Consider the following 21522-nt stretch of genomic DNA (forward strand, 5'->3'; position numbering starts at 1 on the left):
TATCAGAGGAAGGATTACTGACCCAAATTTATCCTCATCTGTCTGTGTCCCAAGGCCACTCAATACTCTGCTAATCTGCAATATCAATAGTTCACAAAACTTCCTCAGACAAACAATTTTTCCCACCATAACTTTTGTTACAGGAGATTCTCCCTGAATTATTATTCTTCTTTTCTCTTCCTTTTCTTGGAACCACAGGTCTAGTTATCAAAAAGCAAGCTGAACAAATCTTAAAGAAACAGAAGGTTTCAGGGTACAAGCTGACATCTGAACACCTCACAGACTTATCAACTAGCCTGATTTTATGCAAGACAAAAAGGCCCATCTCCCTGCAACTGCTAATCAGAAATGCCAACTATTGTGCAAGGGAGAAGCAATCCTTTCAACTTTTCAGCACAGAAAAGCCTAAGTACTAGGACAAGCTTGTGGTAGGAAAGTAATATCAATTGTTGCTCTACTGAGATCAGTGGGAATTCTCCTACCACCTACTTTAATGATCTCCTATCATTGAGCTGGATCAAGGGATTGTTTTGGGAGCATTAAACCAACACATACCCATTAGAATACTCAACCCCACAGAGCTGTTTTCCAGCCAGCGCCCAGCCACTATCCCCTCCTTGAATTTGTTCAGCAGTGAGCGATTGTGGAGGAAGCACAGAAGTAGCTTGATTCCTAGCACAACGGTGCTAGAGTGCAGGTAGCTCTGTGTGAACAGCAGAAACCAGTCTGGCCCCAGTGCCAAAAATGTCTCTTCTTGTTTCCTAGGACAAACAGGGAAATGAAAGCACATGAAAGGAGACGTGGTGAAAGACAGAAAGAAAATTTTATTTAAAATTATCTCTATGTGATTTAGAAGCTCAAGTTTCTCTAGAAAAAAATCTGATTAAAGGTTTACCACAACACAGAACTGCAAAGATTTAATGAGATACTCATCTACACAGTACAAGCCACTTAATTCCCACTAAATCCAATCTTATATTACTGTCAGACAAAAAAGCTCATTAACATGAAGCTCCTTCTGAGAGTGTGTATCAATAACTGAGGTAAACTACGTCACAGACTAGATCTTTCAACCTATGAAATTCAAAATTCCGGTTTAAAATTTGAAGTCCAAGATACGTTAACTAATGAAAATACACAGTTACAGCACCTAACACTATGAACTCTGCCTTTCAGTTATACAAGGTAGAACTATCGTAACTGCATGTTCATGGTTACAATAGAGGGGTAGAAGTAATCCCACATTAGACTGAATTTATTTTCAAAGGCAGGTGGGATTTCTTGAGCCCTTGCAATGAAGAAGAAACAGCAATATCCAAGTTCCTCCTTTGAGACATTTTCTGAAAACAAACTTTTTTCAAAATGGAGATCAGATGTGTGATCTGATCACACATCTATGTGAACACCAGATAAACTGCTGACAAAACCCCCCTCTGAATCCAGTCTGCTCTTACTTACTATTTTGTTGAGACTCAGATATTATCAGTGTGTTTAGCTCTGGTCAAACACCAGTAAAGAGTAAATCTAGAAGACAGAGACACTTACCCATGCCTTCCTAAATTGTTTCTACTTACTCAGAGGACAGATGAAGTTTGTCTGAGTGCATTACATCTAACAGCATCTTCAGTAACTGGTTTCGAAGCCAGATTGTCTTTCCAGATGTTTGGCTTGAGGCTACAAATATCAGAAAGTAATAAAGAGACAAAACACATGTTCCATTGCTTTGATGAACAACCTTGTTTGCACCAGATTAGCCCAATGAAAGTACTTATATCAGTCTTTTGTAGAGTAAAAAGATGCAGACATCAGATTTTAGACATAAGAATTCCTGCTAACATCAGAAATGACCAGTGCTTACATTGTCAAAGTCCTCTCTTTAGAGTTACTTAAAACTCATCCAGACTACATGTTGAATAATAATCCACAGGAAGTAATCGCAGGTTAACTAGAGAGGGAAATATAAACAGGCAATCTGACTTGTATTGCCTAGCTGTGATGTCTATATATATAAACTACGGTTATGAGTGTCTCCTTAATAATTGTTTAAAGGTACAATAACCAATATAGTCTCAACTGAAAGATCACAGTGAAAGTGCCAGCTGACTGGAAGTTCCCCCACACAAAACTGATATAAATACATACATACTTTAAAAGGTGCAGAGCTCCAATTTATTCTTTGCTACAACTGTGTCCTGGTTTCAGCTGGGGTAGAGTTAATTTTCTTCCTAGTAGCTGGTGTAGTGCTGTGTTTTGGATTTAGTTTGAGAATAACGTTGATAACACACTGATGTTTTAGTTGTTGCTAAGTAGTGCTCACTCTAGTCAAGGACTTTTTCAGCTTCCCATGCTCTGCCAAGGTGCACAAGAAACTGGGAGGGGGCACAGCCAGGACAGCTGATCCAAACTGACCAAATGGCTATTCCATACCATATGACATTATGCTCAGTACATAAACTGAGGGGATGTCGTGGTTTAGCCCCAGCCAGCAACTAAGCACCACGCAGCCGCTCACTCACTTCCCCTACCCCGATAGGACAGGGGAGAGAATCAGAGGAGTAAGAATGAGAAACACTCCTGGGTTGAGATAAAAGCAGTTGAATAATTGAAATAAAGTAAAATAGTAATGATAATAATAACAATATAATAATGATAATAATAATAACAATATACAAAGCAAGTGATGCACAATGCAATTGCTCACCACCCGCCGACTGGTACCCAGACAGTTCCTGAGCAGCGATCGCTGCTCCCCAGCCAACCCCCCACAGTTTATATACTGAGCATGGTGTCATGGAATATGAGCATGATGGTATGGAATAGCCCTTTGGGCAGTTTGGATCAACTATTCTGGCTGTGCCCCCTCCCAGCTTCTTGTGCACCTGGCAGAGCATGGGAAGCTGAAAAGTCCTTGACTAGAGTAAGCAGTACTTAGCAACAACTAAAAACATCAGTGTGTTATCAACATTCTTCTCCTACTAAATCCAAAACACAGCACTATGCCAGCTACTAGGAAGAAAATTAACTCTATCCCAGCTGAAACCAGGACAGGGGAGTTGGCCAGGAGGCTGTGATCGCTGCTCAGGAACTGGCTGGGTATCAGTCAGCAGGTGGTGAGCAATTGCATTGTGCATCACTCATTTTGTATATCATTATTATTATTTTCCCTTCCTTTTCTGTCCTATTAAACTGTCTTTATCTCAATCCACAAATTTTACTTTCTTTTTTTTCTGATTCTCTCCCCCATCCCACTGGGGAGGGGGACAGTGAGCAAATGGCTGTGTAGTGTTTAGCTGCCTGCCGGGTTAAACCACAACAAACTGTAAGCGTAGCAAAGTGTTCACAGAAAATCCAGGATGCCAAGTGAAATTTTATTCCTCATAACAGCCCTGTACATTAGTTTTGGGGCAATTTCAATTTAATGGCCTTCATCTCTGTGTATGTCTGTGAAATCCAACACTGTATGGGTGCTGGACAATGCAGCCAAAGTACTGCTGGCTTACTAGTAGAGAGAGGACAAAAGGGTAACTCCCTTAGCAGGAGGAGGATCTTGTTGTAGGTCAGGCCTTCCTGGATATAGACAGTGATTGTCACTTCACTATTCTTCACATCATGCCTTTGCAGCAATATAAGTTTTCCCCACCATTTCAGGTTACCTCAACGCAGCCTGTCCCTTTCCAGATGAAGTAATTTGAATTGTGTCTCTTGTAGCTCTGCCACTAGAGGCAGAAGCACTGTGTTGCATTTAGGGTTCATCATGCCCCAGGGAAGAAGGGAAGTACTTCAGTTATCTATCAGAACACATACACCAAAGGTAGCTCCTCACCTCCATTGGGCATCTCAGCCACATCGTCCAGACAAATCTGATTTTCATCCACAGAAGAAGGTTTCAAAGTGTAAACAAGGAACAATCCAATCCTTGCAGAGAAAGAGGGAACCATTTTTGGTCAGCAGAAAGACAGACATTCATTTAATTACTTTGCGATTACATGCAAATGTCAATACTCACTAACAATGACTGTTAACGACAAGCACTAGAAATTCTAACGGCTGCAGAAATAGGGTTGAAATAGGAATGCAAAAGTTTGCAAACTAGGAAGCAAATAAAAAGGACATCTATCTACAAATACAAGTAATATCTATTCTACTATGGAAACTATTTTTCTCTTTATCTTTTGATTTTAAAAGGTCTTTCACCATGAGGAAAGCAATACCGAATTAAGCGCTCCGTTCATACAAAAGATTCTGAACTCTTCATGGCATTCAGATATCACTGTTGTCACCACTTGGTTTCCAAGCACATAGAGAACAGAGAAACCTCAGCAGCTACTCAGGAAGGACAACTGGCAATCTCTTTTCACCTGTAGTTTGCTTTAACACATTACCTGGTTCTAAGGATAGGTAGATTAGCATGACATACACACTTAGCGAAAGTGCATAACCTCCTCCTGCCCACAAGAAGGGCATTTCTTAAGGGACAGAACACCACTTATTCTGTAGGAATGGCCCACACAGCAATTTCCACTAGATGTGTCAAAAGTCTGGGACCAGCAGAAACCCCAGCACCTTTCAGCACTGCTGAGAGCCTGCTATAGTCTCTGCTCTCCTGGAGCTGGAAGGATAGGGACTGTCTTTATCCACTCGTTCAGCACTCATGGACCTGACAACCAATCAAATTACTGTGGAATAACAAATTATGATATTTTAAGAAAAGTGCTCATTCACACTCCTTACCACATGGCAAATTTGATATACTAAATCACACCTGTATGAAAAAAAGAATAGGCTAACTCATACAAGCCCAGGGTAGGAACATACATACAGGTAATTCCACAAAACAGATGGCAAGCAGTAAGTTCACGTATTAGCTTACTCCACAGTAACTACTTGAGGTGCTTGTACTCTTCAACAGAGCTAAAGGCTGATTGCAGAGACCACAGATTCAACATGCAACTCTGTTTCTACATTTTATTTGGACAAATAGCTTTAAAAAACAGAGCTGTCATCTGTGCAGTGCATCTCCCTGGAGTTAGGTGGCTGTAGACAGCACTGTGCGGACCTTCCTCAGTTCATAGGCTACAAGCAGATGCAACTAGGCTAAGAATATAAAATGGAGCAGTGCTTACATTCTGTGGATAGCAAACAAGGATTTAAATTCTTTGCTTCATGAAATCCTGACTAACATACATTAACTGATTGAAATTCAAGAACAAAAAGCATAGCTACTGGGATATAAGCCAAGCCAACAGGATTAGGTATGTAGTTGACTGGGGCCAAGCTGCAATACTACAGCAACTGCGATACTTTAGGGCAGGCTTTAATGAAACCAAATATTAAGTACAGGCTTTGAGTAGTCCCAGTCATACCAGCAGAACTGTTTGTGCCATCATTGTAAGGGTCATCATGCAACCCATCCTCACATACATATAAGGTTGGACTGAACTTTGTTTTGAAGGCATGAAAGTTTTTTGTCAGTGGGGATCCTGCAGTTGCCAAAGATCTGGGGGCTCCTACCAAAGATGAGGTGAAGAAAGTTCTACTATAGAGCTCTCTCCAACACTGGCAGCAGTATAGCTCATCTGCAAACTGAGAAAAAGCTACAGACTTGAAGGTTACCTGAGAACATCCCTTGTGTTAAAGTATCCCTGCAACAGATGGGAGAGAATAGTGCAGGCCACAGTGATCCTGGAGTTACTGATTTCAGGATCATTGAAGAGGAAAATGAGCTTGGGCACCATTTGCACCTGGTAGGCAACTGCAGCATTCTGACATCCATGTCTGTAACAAAGCACAGGGACTATTAAAAGCTTTTACCGGAAAGAACCAAATTTGCTGGGTTTCAGCTAAAAGGATTCTCAGGTTACACTGATATTTTGCACCTTTGGCTTCTAATGTTGCCTTGGCAACATTTCAAACACTGTCAGATAAATTGAATATGTGTCAGCGATGGAGATCTGAAGACTTGTTTGTGTGTTCTCTACCCTTCCCATCTGCCCTCTCCCCCAGAAACTGTAGCATTTCAACAACTTCAAAGAAAACAACATTATTGAATTTTCAAGCAGTGAGTTGGTGGTGATAAATGCTATTCTTGTAAAACTCAGCAAGGGACACCAGGCAGCTCTGCACAGAGCTTTCTAGTACCAAAAAGAAGGAATCTAGCATCCTGCTCTACTCAGCCCCTCTGCCATGCTGTCTCTTCAGATACATTTAACTGTAGTACAGCTGATTAAGTATACTGTTATAAAAAAGTCTTCCTGTGTTGTGTTTGGCTTTTAAACACAACTTCACTTATATTTTCTCTTATTATTTCATACTCAATTTAAACATTCAGATTTCCACTCTCCAGAAGACATTTAAACTTTCATTGTACAGCAGTGGTTCCCTGTGAACCAGGTCACCAGATAACTTTTTCTCCATCTGGCCTCACAGTCATCTCAGGGACTGATCAAATCACTAACTCCAGCCTTGAAAGAGCAATACAGGAATGATTCACACCCAGAGTCCACTGATTCCAACTAGGATTGGACCCTTCATATGCACCTCTCAGTTGCAGCTTCAGGTTACAGATGAACTTATCCCATGTTTCCAATTCAAACACTAGCTTGTGTACCTGGAGGACTGCAAGATCTCCACAAGATGTGAAAAAAGAGCAAGGTCAAGGTTTTCTGGTGCTTTCATCCAAAGCTGAAAGACAAAGGAAAGCAGAGGTTTTACTGCTCTGCTGAGCTGAGGGGACAGTAACTAAGGGGGCAGAGAAGCATTTACAAGTAGTTCAGGGAGGATAACATCATAAACTCTCAGTCATTTCTGCAATGACAACTTGTAAGCACTGGGAAATCCCTGTCAGTGTGAGGAGTTGCTGCTCCTGAGCAAGCCCTGAGGAGCAGGCCTTCAGGATCTGCAGAAACACTCCGAAAACTGCACCAGGGCACAGTAGGGAGCCATGGTGACAGAGGACCTGCTGTTCCAGGACCACCACTCCAGGTGAGCCACAGTGTGGAAAATCACCACACACCACCCCATCCCAAATATTGGATGCAGGAGGTGTTATGAACAAACGAAACTTCATACTATAAAGCCATCTTTAATACAGCCAAACCCACAAAGTAACATCAACAGTTTTACCTCGAAATTGCAGAGAACATAGTGGAATGCACCATAATTCTTGATGACTGAAGACTCAAAGCCAAGCTCAGCTGTGCCCACTAGGGAGAACATTAACTGTAAAATCCTGTTGTTTAACAGCTGTGTCTTCCTCTTCAACAGATAGGTCAGCAACTGAAAAAAAGATTGAATAAGTATCTGCTGAGTTAAAATATGTGTTTATAAACTAATGTATAACATTATTTTTTAATTCAAGAGAAATGCACAGTTTATATGGCTGTAGCAGTCATGCACGCATACATCTTAGAAAAGCATCATGAAGAAAGTGAAGATTTCAGTCCAGGCATAAAATTTGGTGCAGTAAGTGAAAGGGTAAGTTTTTGAAGTAGTTTGACAACGCTGTGGTATTGAACAGGAGCAAAATACATGCCAATTTATGTTGAATGGAATTTACAAAAAGCAACATACAAGTAAAATTGTAAATAATCACAGCAGGTTTTTCTACACTATTCTTCATGGATGTATTATTAGTTGCATGCAAATGGTGTTACTTTAAAAAAAATATTAATGTTGACCTCTTCAAATGAAAGACATTTCTGTGAAACATTGCCAGTTTCTCAACTGAGTCTATCTTTGATTATTCAATGAATTCCTGATACAGTGATAAAAAATGTTCAGAAAACCACTACATTTTGAATAGTTTGGGAGGAATAGACATTCATTTGAAAATACATATCAAGACACATTTTTATTAGTTGGCTCTTTAAAAAAAAAGGTTCAGACATCCAAACAAAGAGCAAAACTACTCCATTGCAACATGATGATCAGTCACATGGAGAGCACACTATCTAGCACAAAGTTGAAAGGAACAGCTCGTACACAATCTAAAGGCTGGCGTTCACCTACAACAAAGGATTGGGCAAACAATATCTAAGTATGACAAATATGTTCATATGAATCAGGATCAATTTATGAACAATTCACAAATTGGGAAAATAGAAAGTTTATAATACATCATTCATGAAGACCTAATGTTAAGAATCTTGTTTGGAACCATCTCTGTTAAAGAGTCTTCTCTATTCCATAAGACTCTGCTTAGCCTACACAGCATAAAGTAAATGATACTGAACTGAAACTTCATACTTGAGCCTTAACCCATCCAATATTACATATATAGTGTTTAAAATTTGCCCTGGTTCTCCCAAAGCCCTGAGACAACCAAACTCTTCAGTCTGCACAGCTTTCAGGTTTGAAAGTTGTATTTAGGACAGATCTAATCAATATTGTTTGAAATCCAGACAGCACTTACTTATATCAGCGCAATTTCTAATACACAGTGAAGACTGAGCCACAGAAATTCATTGTCAGCCCTACACTGGGTAGTCTGTAAAGAGGAATCTTCGGCTGGATAAGCCAAGGGGAGGAAGCAGACCTGCCTGAGAAGTGGTCTGTTGTGGGAGGGATCAAGCGCGTTGGTAAAAGGTGAAGGGTGGGTCACTCAAATCTGCTGCATTGACTTTACTAACTATGGTCATCTTAATATGGGCAGCATGACACCTTCCATTATTAGATCACATCTGACCAAGAAGCATCTGTCCTCACCTTCCCATCAGCAGATACACTGTTACAGAGGTTCGCAGAGATTGTAAGCACAGGATTTAGGGCACTATCCTATATCCCCCTCTCAAAGATCTCATAACTTACAAAGTTCCAACCATAAGGGCTGATAGCCAGGATATGCTTTATTCATTGCCACTGACAGGTTTTGGGACAAGATTATACCCAGAATGAACGAACAAAAGAGTATCTACCTGGTATCCACCCATATGACTCATCAATTTTTCACTCATTGGGCTGCTGTTCAGGATGGAGTTCAGGACTTTGACAGCTGCATACATGGTGTGGTCATCACGGGCCATAGCAATGAGACCCAGGAGAATGGCAGGGCCTCCAATGAAGTTCAGGCTAGTAGCTGCTGGATAGGACTGGAACACTCTTATCCCTAGGAAATTGCAGAGTTACTCTACCAGGAAGTTACGTGGACTAAATCTGCTATTGGACAGAGAAAGGCCCAACTTCTCAAAAATACGAAACGTTAAGGCATAGTGCATTTACCATATTGGCCCACAGCAACTGACCCAATAGTCCGCAAGGAACCTGAGAGATGTCCAGCAATATTCTTAGCCAGGAATATTGGAGTTGAACTGTCCCGAGAGTTAATCCCAATCTAAAACAGACAAAAGACACATCCTAAGAAAAAATGCGGTAGTATTGGGGAGACACAAAGTAACAAGCAGACACTCTAATCCTTTAGATTATTTTATTACTTTTAGACTATGAAAACCATTTTTTTTTTTCTTTCAAAGTTGATTGTTAGGACAAACATTCACCCACCTAAAAGTATTGCACAACCCCATTACTTTGACATGTCAGTAGGCCTGGCATTAGCAAGAATGCTAGAATAGCATGTGAAAGGTCATTGTGAAGGCATTAAGAAATCACAGACTGCAACAAATTATCATTAGACCTGAAAACTATGGCTTCTGTTGCTGTTTCAAGAAAGTCTTTTAACATTGTGTTCACACTACCCTATCTATTAGTCTCCACAGATGAAAACAAAACCATGAGTAGAATGGAGTTAAGGAATAGGAAAAGAAGCTGGGGGTGGGGGGGTGGAATCACTGAAGGTACGCAATTAAGACAAAGTCACAAACTTTGCTGTAGGAAACCAATCTGAAACAAGAGAAAATGTGTTTACGATAAATGAGGGAAAATTGTGACCTCTTTGGCAATCAGCCGGCCATCCACTTCATTGTAGAAGCTCTTTATATCTTGGACCGTAGTGACAGATGAACACATGGCATTGATTCCAAAAGAAATCTTCTCTTCTGCCACCAGAGGTGTAGGATTATGATCACTGTACTGGTCCTCACCTAAAACAAGAGAGACTATAAACCCGTGAAGGAACTTCGTGTGCTCAACGTGGAGCTCAACAGGAGAAAGGCAGATGAAAAATAACTGGAGGAAACCAAAGTTTAGATAGGAATTTGATTTTAACAACTATAATCAGAAAGAAGCCCTCACCCTTTGCAACACAGTCTATGGCAGCTTGCCAGCATAAGCACCAGTAGGAGATGTGCTTGGCTTGTCTCATCTGGTTACTGCTTTGTGTAGATCCTACATCCTCTCCCAGTATCTCATGAAGCTCAGAAAAGTCCAGAATAAACCTTTCTCTGTCTACACAATATAAACAAACCTTCTGGACAGAGAAAACATTTCAGAGGCCGTCCATGTTACTGGGAGCTTTCTCAGGGGTACTAGGAGGAAGGATTCATGGTGGAAGAAAAAAGACAGAGGCAAAAGTTCAGAGCTGCCAACTCGCAACATATGGGAAACTTATAAAAACTACCAGGTTCAGCAGTTTAATATTGTATGAAATTCTCACATGCTTTTCTTTAAAGAATTTTCTACTCCTGCTCGCACTTGGCAAAACTATGTGTACCTTTTCTAAAAAAACTCTTGTATTTTTGACAGTTTTTAGACTGGGAAAACAGTTGACTTATGAAACTGTTTACTAACACTGGTGACACATCCCTTATAGGCAAAAAGAATTAGCACATATTCCACAAGAAGATTAACTAGAAGTAAATGTCCCAAGACTGTGTCACCTATTTCCCTTCCAGTAGGACACGGACTTATGGCTAAGCCTCTGCACAGCTGCAGCTGATTAGTGAGAAGCAATGAGATACTGGTGAGATGGGACACAACATTGCTGAAACAATTCAAACTGCTGTTCACAACAAGGTCATAAATCCATTTTAAGGAATAAACCATAATATTTGGGGGGGGTTGTGCTGAAACTTTTTAAAGTCAAAATTTCCTTTAGAAAAGTTTCTTTGGGTGTGTTGATGGAATAGGGAGATGTTACGTATCACCTCCTGTCCCTGCCCCCCACCCCACCCCCACAAAAAAAAAAAAGAGAGGTGGGGGGGTGGGAAGAGAGACAGAGATCATTTCACAATGATGAGCTCACATCTTGTACAGTGCCCTGTGATTTCCCTGCATTAGGGCACTGCTGGAATTGGATGGTCACAATCCATGATTAGTACTAAAGTCCAGCTGGGGAGACCAGTGTGCAGAGAACAAGCACCCCAGTCTTCATAAAGACTCAACATTTCAAAAATCAAACCCTTCTGACTTCTGTCAGTAACATTTGTATTTTAGGGCTGTATTTTGATATAATTTCTCTTTCAACAGCCCCTTCCCATGCTTGACTTGGAGATTTTTTTGGTCTAGATAGACAGCATTCTGAAGGAGTACTTTCAGCCAGTCTTCGCTTTTCACTTAGGCTGGAGCATCACCAGGTGGGATTAGTCTGCTCTTTTCAAATGGGAGATGACCATCCCATTTCATCCCAAGCTCTAGTACCGAGGTGAATGCACTACTTATTGAACAAACTAATTAATAACTGAAATGTTTTGTCTGCCTGTTTAATAATTGAAGCTAACAGTATACTTCAGCTAAAAAGCCTCTTCATTAAATGGAACGTAACTTATTCCCCTACCTCTCCCTCCCCTGTGCTCTCTCCTACTGTGCAGGCATTTGCAATTAAAAATGATGCTTCTTTTTCTGCCATGTTTTTCTGTAGCATCATAAATGCAGAATGTCTCAGTTGCAAAGCTGCTGCTTTAATGCTTGTCCAACAGAAATTGCAATCTTACATCCCCTCAAGGACATATTATCCCTCTGTAACTCTGTCTGCTGCTTGATTCCTGCCCTTCTTTTTCTGCCCAGTTTACAGCTTGTTACAAGATCCTTATGGTATCTTACTACAATCTTGTAGAACACTCAGTAACACAGAGTTCCAGTTTTCTAGAGCAAGCTCTAGGCACAATTGGAATACTAATAGCAGATTATAAGAATAAACAGAGCATTGCCCTGACAAACAAATAGGGATGGATATGAGAATTATCACATACCTTGAAGCTGTACTGCTTGGAAATTGCTACAGTACTGTGGGCCAAGCTTATTAATCGCCTCCATGGTTTCTACAGAGATGGCTTCTTCAAACAAGTATGTAGGGCCAAGGCGCCAGGTCAAGGAGGATTTCTGTTTCCAAATTCGAGGAGTAGCTATGTACCCATAGACATCAATAAAGGAAGAGGGTTCCATGGAAATATAACTACCTGGTAAGGGCTGGAGATACTGCATCTGCAACAGAGGAAGAATTCACTGAGGGGACTCAATACACTCAGGGTGCCTTAAGGCCTTGTCCCTGGAAGGTACTGCCTGCCACCTCTTCCCTCAATGAAGTCTCAATCAGCTGTGCAACATAATTATTAACTACTGTTTAGAAACTGGACTTTCAGAAGTATCACAAACACAAGCATTTTGGAAAGTTCAAGGCTACCTTTTCTTCAAAAAACACAGTCAAAATAATTTCAAGTGTTGGCAAAGAAAAACTCTATCTTGACCCCAGTCTTATTTTTCCTGTTCTTAACTTCATAACTCAGACTATGACGTTCAACACAAAAATCCAAGTTACAGATCGCACCTTGTACTAGGCACGTAGAGAATAAACAGGTTTTGAAGAGTGTAGAGTGTCCAAGTGCATCAGTTAGCTTCAATGAAAGTGACATAGTTTAGGAAATTGGACCATTTATTTTTGGTACCAAAATAAGGATTCAGCCTCCTAAACTGAGTCTATTATTTTATTTAAAAGTGGACAGCTCTAGTAGGAAATAGTTGGAATTTTTTTGGTAGGAACTATATTGTACTTCAGGGCTTAGCCTTGCCTTTAACAATTTGCTGTTAGGACGAGAGTCTCCTAGCGTTTACTGATCTCTGACTACTGGGATGTAGAAGACAGGGCTGGTCAATATTAGGAGGCAGGACTTGACACCCGAGTGAACAAATATTAGGCTTGATACAACACAATAACACAGCACCCCCAATCCCCCACCTCTACCACCCAAAAATAGCTTTTGGTATTGTTAACAACCTTTGTGCAATTCTAATATCTTACACAATCTTTTCTTCACTGTACACATCAAGATGAAGGCTTGCATCATGTCAGAGACCCCAGTACTGGGACTATCTTTTATCTACTAAAGGCTTGTTTTATTTATTATAAGCTGTTTCACTGTATGTTAAACACATTTACTGTGAATTCTTTAATCAATTGCAATGCTTAGGCCTAGTTTTATTGATGACTTTCAGTCTCATTTGAAGGAAGACAAATTAAATTAAATTTTCATTCTTGAAATGGATATAGGTCCCAAAAGGCATTTAGAAGACAGATCATTTTTCTCAAGTATGGGAAAGAGAATATTTGGAATTAAACAGGTTGCTTTTACAAGGGAAGTATAAAACACACAAGCGGGCTTTGCATGTGTTGATATTGATTTGAAATATGGGAACAAGAAGGAAGAGACCAAGGTTACAAGTTTCAATTAATAAAAGGAGTCTATTCAAAAACAAAACCAAAACCCACCACACCAATCAGAGCTGCAATAGAAATAGGTTGCATTTTCAACATTGCCAGCCTGGAGCATTCAAAATCCAAAAATCAAATCTCAGAAATAATTTGAGATTAGCTTCAAAACCAGGAGCATGATGATAATTATTATATTAACCGGGGCTCTTCTCATTTATCCTGTAGATTATGAACCCTTCAGGTGCATTTGGACTGCTTTCTCGTGATATTTCATGCAACCTGAAACTGACTCCTATGCAACAAGATCACAAGAAATGGATCATTAGAGAAAATACTAGCTATACCAACATCTGCAATGAACTCATGAGTTGATATCATTGAAATTTACAAATTTCTCCTAACTGAAACATTTCTTTCATTTCTATTAACTCAAAAAAGAAGTATTATTTTAATTCAAGAGCTATCTCACACACTGAACAGCTAACCTGGAGGAACATCTATCTGTTCCTGAATGCTTAGAGTGCCAGTGGGAAAAAGGGGACTGAGTCATCAGCTGACTGTTCAATGGCTGTAACAGGAAGAGGACAGCTTGAAACAAGCCCATGTAAGATGCTTGAGGAAATTCCATTCAGCTTGGGATTCTTGCAAAGAGCTAGCCAGTCACAGAAGCTTATTTCTCTGAGACCTTTCCCCTTTTCCAGGCCTTTCTTCAAAAATGGAGGGTCCCTACATAACTCATCACATTTGCAGGTTTTAGCCTAAATCCAAAGCACCTTCAGTTTAGGGTTCTCCGGTCACACCTTAATGTGATGTACTTTTTATAGCTGACAACTTCTGAAAATCTTAGGTGCAAACTGAGAGATCCTCAAAATCACTAGTCAGTTGAGAAAATTTTGGCCTAAAGGTACAACTGAATTTCATCAACATAACCCTGAGCTACCTGCAAACTAGGTAACCCCAACTCTCAGAGGAGTGTAACCACTCAAAACTGCCCTGGTAATCTGCACACTGAGGGGGGAAAGGGGAACTAGTTCAAAGCATCAGTATAAGCTGATAACATACTTCTGAAAAGCAGCACAAATACACCCTGGTTTGTATGGATTTCTGACTCCACTCATGCACAGCGCAGAGCGGCACATCTTATGTATGCAAATCACCATGCTTTGAGTCTCTCAGGTTAATACTGAAAGTCATGGTACGTGCATGAGGAGATGAAAATGAAAAGCAATGAAAGGCAAATGTCAGGCACAAGATCTGTGCAGAGAGTATTTACCTTTGCAGAGCCAAGCATCTGACCATTTATATAAGCTGACACAATGCAGGTCTTCTTCGCTTCCTTAGCAACTGTCACTGTGAGATGATGCCACTGGCCAGTGACCAGCAGCTTGCCACAGCCAAACTGGACTTGCCCTGGGAATGGGGAGGGATTTAGGACCTCGCCCTCAGGTTCCATGATATCTGTAACAGGAAAAACAGGGGACAGTCAACAAAGTCTCTCACTTTCACCCACCTCTGGAACACAGCTATCAAATGTGACACAAAGAACTTGACACTCTGTGGGTGTAGAGTGATTTGGTGCTATTCTGGTCAATGTCTTTAAAACATTCCCTGATGGTCTATTATCAGGACCTGAGACTTGCACAAGTCTCAAGATTCCTCCAGCACACAACGGGCCATATGCCCAAATAACACCTGCTAGCTGCCTCAATGCTGCAAAACTAGACTGGACTAGGACAAAGCCAACATATTCTCTAAGAGAACCCCTCAGGATGTTCAGTGAGTTAGCCGACAGAAAAAAATTCCTAGCGAATACATGAGATGATAAAGCTCCTTACATAAATTTCTAGTTTTTATGAAAAAAGGTAAGCTGGGATTTTTAACGTTATCTAAGGGAATCAGAGCACTCACACAATGTTGGCTGTGCATGAAGAAATCCCAGGTACTATTCCCACTCCATTCCTGACCTCGTCTGCAATGTTCAATCACATTCACATCTGAACTACCTACTGTACTCAATAAGGACAAAGAGATAAATGTCAACAAGGAAAAAAGATTAATAGGCTGGCATGACAGAAAACATTCTAAAAGTGAGGAGAGGAAATAAGCTGTTTCATTAGCAAGCTAGATCACTCCCAAACTCCTCAGTGCTACTCTCCAAGCCTGCCTACTGCCACACAGAACAGGCAGGAACCAGTTGGTTCAAGTCCTGTCTCCACAAGGGCACACAACCATATAACTGACATTCAAAAGTTTTCCTTAGAATATCTGTAAGTTTTATCATATATTGCAGGGCACAAAATAATTCTCAATGCCTACAGCTAACTTAAAAACTGAAATATGACCAGAATTACAACCACAACAGGCTGCCAGAAGGAAAACGAAGAGATAGAAAGTCTCATTAATATCTTGGGTACTTATAAAAGGAAATTTGTTAATGAAAAATTCCAGATATTCAGAGGACACAGCACTGCAGCTTGACGGAGAAGAACCTTACCAAGCGGCTGGAATTCTACTTCTTCTGTGGAAATGACCAAAGAACGGTCCTGGGGGAAGAAGCTTACTGAAAAGCAAACAAATTCTTGCTCTGTTCTTGACATGTGCCTCACAACAGTGAGGAAATGGAGTGGGTGACTGTTGTGCACCAAACCAAACTTGCAAACCAGAAACCAGCAAGAGAGAGTCAGGCCGCTCGAGGGAGGGAACATTCTGGTGCCTGCAGACAGGAAACAAAAAGGCAGTAAGGAAGCTGGTTTCCCTGTGTAGATATTAGCAAACTGCTTTCCGTTTCATTTGTAGCCCAGACCATGTAAGAACCAACATTAGAATATGAGGTTTAAGTTCTGTTCTGTTCTATTAGATTTCACTGCCCATCTTCAATATCATAGAGACTGCACATGTGAGTGTGGGCACATGTATAAATGACCTAAAATTGACTGATGAGAAATAACTACTAGATCTCCATGTCACAGAGCTCATCATTTGGGAAGCACTGAACCAGAAATAAGTTTTCTCAAAGTTCACAAAGTTCAGGAAGTAAGAGGTTTCCCAGTTCACCCAATAGAGGATTTTGATCTATAGGAGAATCCCATCTCATTTCTATTCCTTCCGTGGGAGATTACCCTAAAAATCTGGTGGCTCTTACTTGTGAAGACTGTTAGCAGCCTGCTCTAAATTTGTATTGCTAATGTTAATGCTAATACATCACACTATTAAGCTGCATCTGATACTGCATTTTGGTGAGCAGTCCGAGTTATACAGCTCAGAGCTGGACTGGGACACAGAGGCAGAAGTATGAAAACACTGTGTTGAAACACAGAGCTTATTTGCAGCCATTTCTTACAAATGTTGAATGCTTTCAGTGCAGCTGAAAAGTCAATGCCTTCAGGAAGCTGTACGTAAGTCAAAGTGCTTACCCATGCCAATTCCTCCTGAGACAGATTGCTCTGCACTCGGTCCCATGACAGTGGCCAAGGTAGGGATGTATAAACACCTACAAAAGCAAGCACCCATTCATCAGAAACATAAAATCATCCCTGAATATCACCAGTGAATTAATACTGCAGAATCATGGCAGTAAGGCAGAGTCTAGGCTATCAGCAATAAGGCAATAACAAAATAGGCAGCAATAGGGCACAAGGATTCACTAAGATGCAGAGAGAAGTGATTAGTTGCAATATCCAGAATAAGGGCTTGGAGACTGCAGAGCAGCTAAAGAGAAAAGCAACAGCAGCAATACCCGTATCCTTCCATGGACATGTCAAACTCCACAAATGATGGAGCCAAAGCAGTGCTGCGGAGCTGGAAGTTTCGAGGTGACGTCATGGAGATAAGACTCATTGCAGTCTGGAGTGCCAATGCAGATCCCTTAGACACCCAAGGAGAGCTGCTGACAGGCACAACTGTCTGATGATCAGTTTTATTGTCCACCATGTCCTCTTCTGAACCTACAAGATCAACATAGTGCCTAACCAGATCAGTGCCTGCAATACTTTTTTCAGTCACAAGCTTTGCCCATATTCAATTCATCAGTGCTAAGAACAGCACTGCATGCTCTTCAACTAACACATCCTCAGCAGCCTGCAGAAATCCTCAGCAATACACAAAAATATTACACTGAAAGAGTTTCAAAATGGGAGGCTGGCAGGAGAGATGAGCTTACAGAAGTGACAGCCATATTTTCTCCCCACACATCTTCAGGCAGCTCCAAACTTCACGTCTAGTAAAAAGGGATCCTGACCCATTGATTCCATTTTTCTTATACACAGCCCATTCAATTCTGCCATAACAGAACGGTTACAACCAACACATGGGAGACGATCTGAAGAATGACTGCAGAGAACATAAGACCCAAATTTGCACCATGCTGTATCAGGTGTCTCATAAGAATGAGAACAGTTTAAGCACCAAATACTACTACTGTAGCCTTTCACCTGCAAAATATGTTAGAACAGAGAAAGGACTTGGATGGAAAATGGCCTGTATAAGCAAGGCAGACTACTAGGATATCCTAGGGATTACAAAAAGCAGTGCTCTTTATTCACATCTTTATTCTATTTCTATCTATAAAACACAGGGAAAACATGCTGCAAACCCAGGAGACCCTCCCTTTGGTTTGTGGAATATGATTAGTATTTTTATAGATCACTTCCATGACTGATCCAGCAAAGTCTGAGTTTATGTCAGCATCTGGCTTCAGCACAAGTATTATAATTTGATCTCTGCTTGTCATTAGATCAGCTTTCAGTGTCTGTCAAGTACCACTCAACCTGGGCAATACCCAGTCTAAAACATCCAGGCATACGCTACCTTCCCTGTGACTGTCTTGAAGCAACCTACTCCAACAGCAGTTTCCTGTCATTACAGTGACACCTATAACTCAGCCACTGTATCAGCAACAGGCTGTTCATTGTGTGCTTACCTTCATTCCAAGCTGCGTTAGCTGAATCACTCCTCTGACATGCAAGGGCCTTGGTCCTCTTTGTGCTGGGCCTGGAAGGTAATGGTGGAGAACCTCCCAACCAAAGAAATTGCCTAACATGAAAAAAGGAAGAAAGCAACAAAAAAAGGAAAACAATCAAGCTAAACACTTTGGAGTCATAGCAACCATGCAAATACAGCTCAGCCCTCTGGAGACCTACTTTCTTTCTATGCCTGAGCAACCTAGTGGCCTTCTGTGATGGAGAGACTACATCAGTGGACAAGAGCTACGGATGTCATCTATCTGGATTTCTGTAAGGCCTTTGACACAGTCCCCCACAACATCCTTCGCTCTAAATTGGAGAGATATGGATTTGATGGGTGGACTATTTGATGGATGAGGAATTGGTTGGATGGTCATATCCAGAGGGTATTGGTCAACAGCTCAATGTCCAGATGGAGATCAGTGACAAGTGGTGTCCCTCAGGGGTCCATACTGGGACCAGTACTGTTTAATACCTTCATCAATGACAGACAGTGGGATTGAGTGCACCCTCAGCAAGTTTGCAGATGACACCAAGCTGAGTGGTGCGGTTGAGATACCTGAGGGATGGGATGGCATGGCATCCAGAGGGACCTAGACAAGCTCAAGAAGTGGGCTCATGTGACCCTCATGAGGTTCAACAAGCCCAGAGCAAGGTCCTGCACCTGGTACAAGCCTTGGTGTCAATACAGGCTGGGGCACGAAGGGATTGAGAGCAGCACTGCAGAGAAGGACTTGGGGGTACTGGTGGATGAAAAGCTGGATGTGCACCAACAATGTGCAGTCACAGCCCAGAAAGCCAACTGTATGCTGGGCTGCATCAAAAGAAGCATGGCCAGCTGGTCAAGGGAGGTGATTCTGCTGCTTACTCTGCTCTGGTGAGACCCTACTGGAGTACTGCATCCAGCTCTGGAGTCCTCAGCACAGGAAAGATATGGACGTGTTGGAGCGGGTCCAGAGGAAGGCCACAAAAACGATCAGAGGGATGGAACACCTCTCCTATGAGGAAAGGCTGAGAGCATTGGGGTTGCTCAGTGTGGACAAGAGAAGACTCTGGGGAGACCTTACTAGGGTCTTTCAATACTTAAAGGGGGCTTATAAGAAAGATGGGGACAGGCTTTTTAGTAGGGCCTGTTGCGATAGGACAAGGGGTAATGGTTTTAAACTAAGAGAGTAGATTTAGACTAGGTACAAGGAAGAGATTTTTTTACAATGTGTGCTGAAACACTGGAACAGGTTGGCCAGAGAGATGGCAGATGCCCCATCCCTGGAAAAATTCAAGGTCAGGTTGGATGGAGCTCTGAGCAACCTGATCTAGTTGAAGATGTCCCTGGTCATAGGAGGGGGGGTTGGACTAGATGACCTTTAGAAGTCCCTTCCAACCCAAACTATTCTATGATTTCTTATTGGATACCAAATTTTAAAGACATCCCAAATAAAACTGAAGGAATATTTTCCATTGTATCATCACGAATATTTGTTTTGCTTTACACTTCCCCTTTCAAGATTTTCCTATTGAAAAAAAAAAAAATCAAAGGTCTCTCTTTTTAGGCCATACTTTTGAATACTACTAATTTTTCAGAAAAAAATCGATGTTTGGGTTTTTGGGGGTTTTTTTGTTTTGTTTTTTTAAGAAATTCTGTTCCATTTTTGAGTAAAATAAAACCAATATTCCACTGCATATCCAGCTTCATCTGCACTCTGATCTCTATTAGATACTCTCATGCCTAGTGTTTGTTAGCATTAAAGAAGAAAGTACATCCTCAAAGTAGAAACAACAGAGACTGAGAAACAAGACGACACTTTTTATTTCTGCATCTGTCATTAACATGGATCCAAGCTAAGAGAAAGCCACTTTTACTCTTTAAGAAACAGCTTCTCCATACGAATACCAGGAATAACCCTAGTTGGTTTGCAATTACTTAATTAGTTACTATGCATAAATGGCTTTACAACCCCTGCATAGATGATGCAGCAGAACACTATGGACTCATACTATCTTCAGTAAGTCATTTAAGCTTATAACCTGTGATCAATATGTAAGTAGTATTAACTGAGACTTGAAACAAAAGGCTGAGTCTTGCTGAAGCAGAGCACTACATGAAGTATCCAATTATTACACAAACTTAGCAAAATTTGCACCACTAAAGCAAATTGGTTCCATTAGATACAATGTGATACCTTAACACGTCTGGCTCAATAGCCTGTGATGCAAGCTTCTCAAACACTCTAGTGAGGGGCAGATGCAGGGGATGGCTCTCACTGCGGAAGGCATCCTGACAGGAAGTTATAATGGTGCTCAGCAAGCCAGATCCACACATCACCTGGCGACTCTTCTCTGACTTCACCAGGGACTGGATATGATCAACCACAGCACACTGGATTTCCTGTGAAAGCTGAAACAGACACAGAACTGAAGTCAGTAGGCTGGAACTAAAAGTGCACATGGTGACTGGTTTTTTTTTTTTTCAGTTGTCAAGTCTGTGGGTGTAAAATCTGGCCCAGAAAAGAAGCCTCTAAGGCCAGAGGCTCAAGTGCAACCACATGGCTGTTCTATAAAGCTCTGCACTTGACCAGTGTGCATATATCCATCTGAGTAGCTGCTTGGCCATCCACAGTTGAGCTTCCCTGCCACAACACTATGGTAGTGAGGGAAGAGAACAATCAGCTGTCATTCAAAACAATGGACCACCACCAAGGGCAGGTTATTAGGCATAAGCTCCAAGACCAACACAGTAACTCAGAATATGTTTAACATTAAACATGTGGAGAGTCATATTGACATGATCTACAATTTGTTCTAAAAGCACTGTTCTTAAACAAAACTGTATCTAGCAATATCATGAAACAATTTTAAACACTACTCTACATGTCTTGCTGAATTGAAGCTTAATGTCATTATTGCTCCTTAATGGTCTTAAAGAAATATCTCAATTCTCATAAATTATCTTCAGAACAATTTGTTCCCAATTAGGAATGGAGCCTACCCCATTGACATAACTAGATTTCACACAAAAACAACTGT

The 21522-nt window shown here is 41.1% G+C and overlaps 1 protein-coding gene across 1 annotated transcript in view; it reads right to left on the reverse strand.

The window, feature by feature from the left end:
* WDFY4 (WDFY family member 4) overlaps positions 1 to 21522 on the reverse strand; it is a 143520-nt gene that overhangs the window by 91451 nt on the left and 30547 nt on the right. Inside the window, exons 13-28 of the mRNA XM_075717401.1 lie at positions 20679 to 20893; positions 18456 to 18568; positions 17274 to 17481; positions 16951 to 17027; positions 16032 to 16250; positions 14811 to 14995; positions 12081 to 12312; positions 9883 to 10034; positions 9217 to 9328; positions 8913 to 9103; positions 7123 to 7275; positions 6608 to 6681; positions 5614 to 5775; positions 3824 to 3915; positions 1575 to 1674; positions 556 to 761 (exon numbers count right to left, since the gene is read on the reverse strand). Coding sequence (XP_075573516.1) covers positions 556 to 761; positions 1575 to 1674; positions 3824 to 3915; positions 5614 to 5775; positions 6608 to 6681; positions 7123 to 7275; positions 8913 to 9103; positions 9217 to 9328; positions 9883 to 10034; positions 12081 to 12312; positions 14811 to 14995; positions 16032 to 16250; positions 16951 to 17027; positions 17274 to 17481; positions 18456 to 18568; positions 20679 to 20893 — 2491 coding nt within the window. The remainder of the gene's footprint in view (positions 1 to 555; positions 762 to 1574; positions 1675 to 3823; positions 3916 to 5613; positions 5776 to 6607; positions 6682 to 7122; positions 7276 to 8912; positions 9104 to 9216; positions 9329 to 9882; positions 10035 to 12080; positions 12313 to 14810; positions 14996 to 16031; positions 16251 to 16950; positions 17028 to 17273; positions 17482 to 18455; positions 18569 to 20678; positions 20894 to 21522) is intronic.

The sequence above is a fragment of the Pelecanus crispus genome, chromosome 10 (genome assembly GCF_030463565.1).
Source record: "Pelecanus crispus isolate bPelCri1 chromosome 10, bPelCri1.pri, whole genome shotgun sequence".
Taxonomy (NCBI): domain Eukaryota; kingdom Metazoa; phylum Chordata; class Aves; order Pelecaniformes; family Pelecanidae; genus Pelecanus; species Pelecanus crispus.